Below are 6,549 nucleotides of genomic sequence, written 5' to 3'. Positions count from 1 at the left end.
TGTTTGATTTATCTATGCAGAATAGTTTTTAAATTAGTCTATAGTATACCAATACGAAGTCAAACAATCGAGGAGCTAATAAACTATCCATATGTTTATTATGTAGTTATATTATTAAGTTTTTATTTACGATCTAGACATTATCAAACATTTGCGCCAAATCGTAATTTTTAAAGGAAACCCATATAATTATTGATTAAGTAAAACCATTTATAGATAGTCCTTTAGTGTTTTTTCAAGGCGTTCTGCCGGCAAATATTAAATTACAATGAACGTAAGGCAAAGTTAAGAACGTAAATAATTTCTTTGGGCGAATGATTTAAATTGCAGAGATCACCTCTTTTAACAAAAGGACTGACAAATGTTGAAGTAAATGGGTCAATGAATTAAAAGACTACGTATTGGTAAATACAATCGAATATAGTCGATATTATTAGGATATGGATAGACTTAAAAAATGAGAAACATGAACTTCACTTAAAGAAAATTCATCTGTAAGTGTACCGCAGCAATGACTGAGTTAAAAATAAAAAAAAAGTATAATTGCTATAAACCTCTTACACTAAGCTCAGCCTGGATCAGGGAACCCTGATCTCGGTAAGATAGCATAATCCCTTATAGCCGGGATGTGTGGGTGGGTGTGCATGTGTGGGCCGCATCCACCAAACATTTTTAAAATTGAATTTATTTCATCGGCTTTTTCTCGTCATTATATTGTTATAAAATCAATTATAATAAAATGGTAATAAATGTGCTAAACCGAAACAATAATCAAAAATAATCACTGATCAAGACTAAGTGATGCACGGTTAGAAAGCGTACTTACCTCGTCCAACTTCTCATAATAAATTTCAAATAAATTCATTTTTCTATTCTTTTCCTGTTTGTTTTTGTTTTATGAAATCCGTACTTTTTATTCTAATGTATATTATAAACAGCGTTTAATGTATCTTTATGTGTGGCCCGCCAATTTTTTTTTAAAATGAAATTGTCCTGTTGATTAAAAAGGTAGCTCAACCCTGCCTTACACCATTAGAAAATATCATCAATGGGACTATATGTTATATTGAAAGTTTGGTACATATTGATATAGCACTTAACTTTTATTTTATTATTTGTCATTTATGACACCGACATCTAAAGTTTTCACATTCGTATCTCGTCTCTTGTATTATAATAATTGTATAAATTAATATATTTATTAAAAGTTATTTACATCTGTCAGAATCTAATATTAGTGAATTGACTACGAAACAACACTGATTAATGGGACAACATTAGGGGATATTCAAATCGTCTGATGATGTTGACATATCAGTAAATTATTGTAGTCATAACCTCTAAGTCTGTGAACCGAGGTTTTCTCCATAACTTTAATGTAAAAACTTAAAATTAATTGTTTTCAACAATTACCCTCCTTAAATTAATGATTATATAGTTTGTATAACGATTAATCGATGGAAAATATTTAGTAGTTTACAAGTTAGTTGGCGTTTAGAAATGGTAGAATATAATAAGTTAAACAATGCTTGTGAGTTTATACTAGAGAATTCAGTAACAAATCGAATTAAACTGTTTGAAAAAGCTTTATTATGTGCGAAGAACGGTAAAGTGCTTTATATATTACAAGAAGAATTAAATGAATTACCTGAACTATCGCATGATCTTACTTTAGTGAATAGACATTACATGAAGATGATAAGTTTTCTTTATACAAAAACCCTAAATACATTACTTGAAAGTATTGCGACAATACCAGATTGGCAAAATATTCCAAATACGATTATTTTGGATAGCTTGAATGGGTATTGCGGAAAAAATAATGTGCAACAAGCTTGCGGTGTTGTTGCTTTACTACTGGATAGACTTAACAGTTGCTCCCATGTTCTGCACACATCTTGTCGGTTATACATTTCTGTTGACAGACAAATAGTAGGAGATGAATATTGTAACATATTGAGTGAAATGTATGATTTTAATTTTTAAAACTTGTAGATTTGTAGCCCATTTATTAAATTATTATACATTTGATTTTAATTGTTTTCAGTTTTGTTTGTCTAGTTTCTTTTACAATTCTCTGCTGTCTTAATGTCCCTTTTCTTTTGCCATTACCTTCTACTAGATTCAATTTAAATTTTTTAGCAAGTCTTACATCTGTCAGAAATTCCTCCTTTACAAACTATAATAATTATATTCATTAAACTTGAATAAAACTAACAGTGCCTTTAAAATATTCGACTAGCCTTATACAAAATTTAATAGCGTGGCACATTTGGAAAAGTAGTTATAACTTGAAGACCTATAGGAAAATAACTCACTTATATTTTATAGGCTGGCATTGCCATGAATATGTTTTGCATTCATAATGGAGCAGTGGTTAATGTTTCATCATAATTTCAATTGTAGGATTTCCAAAGACAGGTCTTCCCAATCATGTTAATATTAGCAATCGTGTAATTTGTGTACTGTTATCAAGTCCTATAGAACACAAAGGGTTTTTGAAAATCCTTTTCCTTACTATATTATTCTTACATTACTTTATTATTTTTGAATCCATTGATTTGTTGATAGGGTATATCATGCATTTATTGACAGTACATGAACTATAAATTCACCCCAGCTAAGCTTTTACTCCGATAACCAAGCACCCTGTATATGTGAGGCTTCTCTGATGTGAAAATAGCACATGTGGTGCACATTAAACCTACATAGTTTCATTACAAAGACTTGTAACTTTACAGAGACGAGGCTCTTATGATCTTTATACAGTACTGAAACACTCCATCATTGATGTAACTGGAATACATTTGATCATTCAGAGTAAATTTTTAGTTCATGGACCATTTCCATGCACTCAATTTAGATAGAACTGCACAGTTTCATTGCACCAGCAGCATAATTTCAATTTCAAATGCCAAGGTGTCACTGAGGACATATTCTACATATCTGACCTGTTTTTGGTGTAAAAAGATAGAAAAACAAGTACTATGGAAGTTATCTGAATTAATATATGTAACTATTTGGAGCCTTAGAAATGAACTAATAGTATTATGGTCTAATTTCAAAAGCTCTAGCTATTTCCTTTTCAATCACAAATAATACAATGATCAAAATTGAAGTAACTATAATGGTACATTATTGGTCTATTACAGTTCAGATTAAAAAAAATGAGTACTTTCTCCACTTCGAACATTTTGTATATTGGCAAATAAAAATAAAAGACTATTCGGAAAAAAAGTATTGTGATATATGTACAAACTTATCTCTATCCTAAGGTTTGTAAAAGTTAACAATCAGTACAGAAAAAAAGAAAATTATTTTCGGTCTGTGTCAATAGTTCAATCTAATTTCAAATGAAACTTTGTGTAGAATAGAAATGCTTTGGAAACAATTTACATAATAACATATTGAAAACAATATAAACATAACATATTGAAGCCACTACCAAATCATTTTATATGAGAAGAAAAAACAAAATTTCACACTGCAAATTAAAGAATAATTGAATATATACAGCATAAATATATTTTAACGGAATGAATAATTACATGTAAAACGTAAAGGGAAGCAAGAAAAAACTTTTAAAAAAATCATCTAAATTTTAAAACAACATAGAGCAAAAAGAATACAAAAATTGAGAACAAGAATAAGTAGAATATGTAGTAGTTATGACTTCCTTTTCCCAGCTTTAATACTCTGCCCATGGTTTTCCCTAAAAATCCTGAACTTCTGTCGACATCGTCATCCATTCCGCGTAAAATTTTATCTTGTATCCTTACTTCATTGCCAATTTCTATGGACATATGTTTAAGTGTGTTAATTTTCCCACTGAGTTCCTCTGCCATTCTTTCATTTTCATACTCCAAAGCATCTTCAGTTGCAACCCGGGGAACGGGTTGATACTGGTAGCCATCCCGGGCTCTCCGCATGCTACTTCGCCCCGCCGTATTGAACTTTAAATGTTCTCAGATTAATGATGAAACTGTTACAGTTACACGAGGACTAATTTGTTTTCAGTTGGTTTTGGTATAGATATTTCAGCACCTTATATTATATACTGGTGTCAGGAGTAGAATGTTATTTTAAATGTCTAAAATAGTAAGTAAATAACATATGTTTTAATATAACACAAGAATGACAAATTGACACGACTACGTTTCCATTACCAAAAGTTATTAATTTTCTCTATGGCAACTGTTTATGTAACATGCATCTAAAGGTTGAAATTATTAGTTATGGAAAAATGTTTCAATTAGTTTAATCAGTAGCAAAGGTAGAGGTAAAGTATTGTTAAAACGACAAGACATAGGAACAAGGTATTCATAACGTATCAGAGGATATAGGTATTTTCATAAAGTGAAATACTAATTTAATAAATAATACTGTCAACTTCTTTATCATTACAAACTTCTTCAAAGATATTATTTTTGAAGTTTGTGCTAGATCAAAGTGTTAACGTAAAAAATTACATTCGCTGTAATTAATTTATTTAAACGTCGTATTTCGGACAATGGTTTCGCTTCAGTGTTAATTCTGTGTCATTTTGTTGAAACCTGGATTTAGCGCCCTCTTTTCTAACAATTAAATAAACTCGAAATCTGATTTTGTGCGGTGTATAAAAATTTAAATGAATTGAAAGCGATTTTGAACCAGTTTACCACAAGAAGGTTCGCGTAAAAAATTACAGAAATTAAAGAAAATGATTACACTTATTAGCGATTCCTAGTTATTTCGTAAGGTTTTTAGTAAAATTCTACATGAGACGTGATATGCGGTTCCTACTCATTGCATAAAAAATACTGTGTTGTGAAAAGTATTTTAATAGCTATCCGTGAAGTTTTTAAGCAATTTTTTGCGGTTCCCATCCGCCGCATAAAAACAGGTTTGAATGTAAACATTGAAGGATTTGCATCGTGGTAGTTCCTGAAATGAACTGCGTGTTCGGTTAGATCGCGAAGTTTATTTGGCTAACGAGATAGTTACAGAGTAGTCACATTCATGTTTTTTTTAACAAGTAGGTAGAAGAAGTTTTGAAGAAAGCGGAGTTGTTATTTTTTAATCGGTCTCTGATCTGCGCAAATGATAAGTCCGCTAAATAAAGACAATAGAAGAATATTACATGTCTTTTAATTTTTAAACTCAATATTAATTGATGTCTTTTAAACTGCTTTCAAATCTTTGGGCCATTTAGGATAAGATTTATTTCTAAGTGTAAATTAAGGTAAATTATTTTTTCTATTTAGATATAAATTTGTAGGACTTTTCGACATAATCTCTGAAAATGAATAAGAGCAAAAACAAAGTGAAGAGAAAGACAATTTCCAAAGAAACTAAGACTACGATTTTAAAATGAATAGCAGGTGAAGGCTCTACAGCACTTGGTAGAGTTTGAATTAGGTGAATCTACTATAAGTGGCATACAAAAATGCGCAGATGAAATAAATAAATCTAGCAAGTGTGCTACAATCGAAAGTGCGAAACGAGCATCGTATTCAAGAAACATTTTGATAGAGAAAACGGAAGAGGGATATAGTTGATTCAATAATTAATTCAAAAACGAATCCCCTTTGACGGAGCATTAATTAAAGAGAAAGCTATACGATTTTATTATCAGCTGAAGTATTTAGAGCCGTCTTGTTCATCATCTTCCACCAGCAGAAGCCTAAAGTTTTCTGCGAGCAATGGCTGTTAAGCTGGGTTTTTAAAACTGCACGAACTACACAATCTGATGATAAAAGGCGAAGGCAATGAAATAGCTGCTAAAATTATAATAATTAGTATTGGCAAAAATTATTGAAGATGGTGGTTATATTGCCCGGATGAAGTATTCAATGCTGACGAAACGGAGTTGTTTTGGAAAAAGATGCCAAGTCGAACGTTGATCGCAGAGTCCGAGAAAACTGCAAAGGATAGAGTAACATACTTACTTTGCAGTAATGCATCTGGCGCGAGAATGTTAAAACCTCTTATGATAATTAATAAACCATTGCACCTAAGCGTGTTAAAGGGCAAAAATATAGCCGAGCTTCCTGTCCATTTCAGGACCAAAAAAAAAGCGTAGGTCACAACGGATGTTTTCATATGGTGGTTCAACGATTGCTTCGTTCCAGAAGTTAAACAATACATGACTGATATGCGATTTCTTTTTAAAGTATTGCTAATTGTTGACAACGTACCTGGTCATACATGTATAGAGCACCCTAATGTTAAAGTCGTATTTTTACCAACCAAAACGACTAGCCTTATACAACCATTAGATCAGGGCATAATCACAGCTTTCAAAAACACTACGTGAAACTAGCTTTTGAATACATTTTAGAAAAACTTGAAAACGACATAGCAAACTTGATTGAAGTGTGGAAAAGGTTTTCGATACTCGACTACATAAAACACGACGTTGCAGCAACCGCTGAAATAAAAAAAACACATTAAACGCATGCTGGAAAGTAACATAGCCGGGAATGTGTTATTAATACAGATGCAACAGAAAACACATTAATATTAACGGCAGAAATAGTTAAGCTAGCAAATTGCATCAGCAGAAATGGG

General features: G+C 31.4%; 1 protein-coding gene across 1 annotated transcript; it reads right to left on the bottom strand.

Moving 5' to 3' along the window:
- Positions 1–3,252: 3,252 nt before the first annotated feature.
- Positions 3,253–4,174, bottom strand: Bet1 (blocked early in transport 1). Its single transcript, XM_068777339.1, has one exon. The coding sequence runs from the start codon at positions 3,927–3,929 to the stop codon at positions 3,591–3,593; it is 339 nt and encodes a 112-aa protein (XP_068633440.1). The 5' UTR covers positions 3,930–4,174; the 3' UTR covers positions 3,253–3,590.
- Positions 4,175–6,549: the final 2,375 nt, after the last annotated feature.

The sequence above is a fragment of the Battus philenor genome, unplaced genomic scaffold (genome assembly GCF_028537555.1).
Source record: "Battus philenor isolate CCGP_79_NKW_IND1 unplaced genomic scaffold, ilBatPhil1.0.hap1 SCAF_13, whole genome shotgun sequence".
NCBI lineage: Eukaryota > Metazoa > Arthropoda > Insecta > Lepidoptera > Papilionidae > Battus > Battus philenor.
This window is presented reverse-complemented; position numbering and strand designations above follow the sequence as displayed.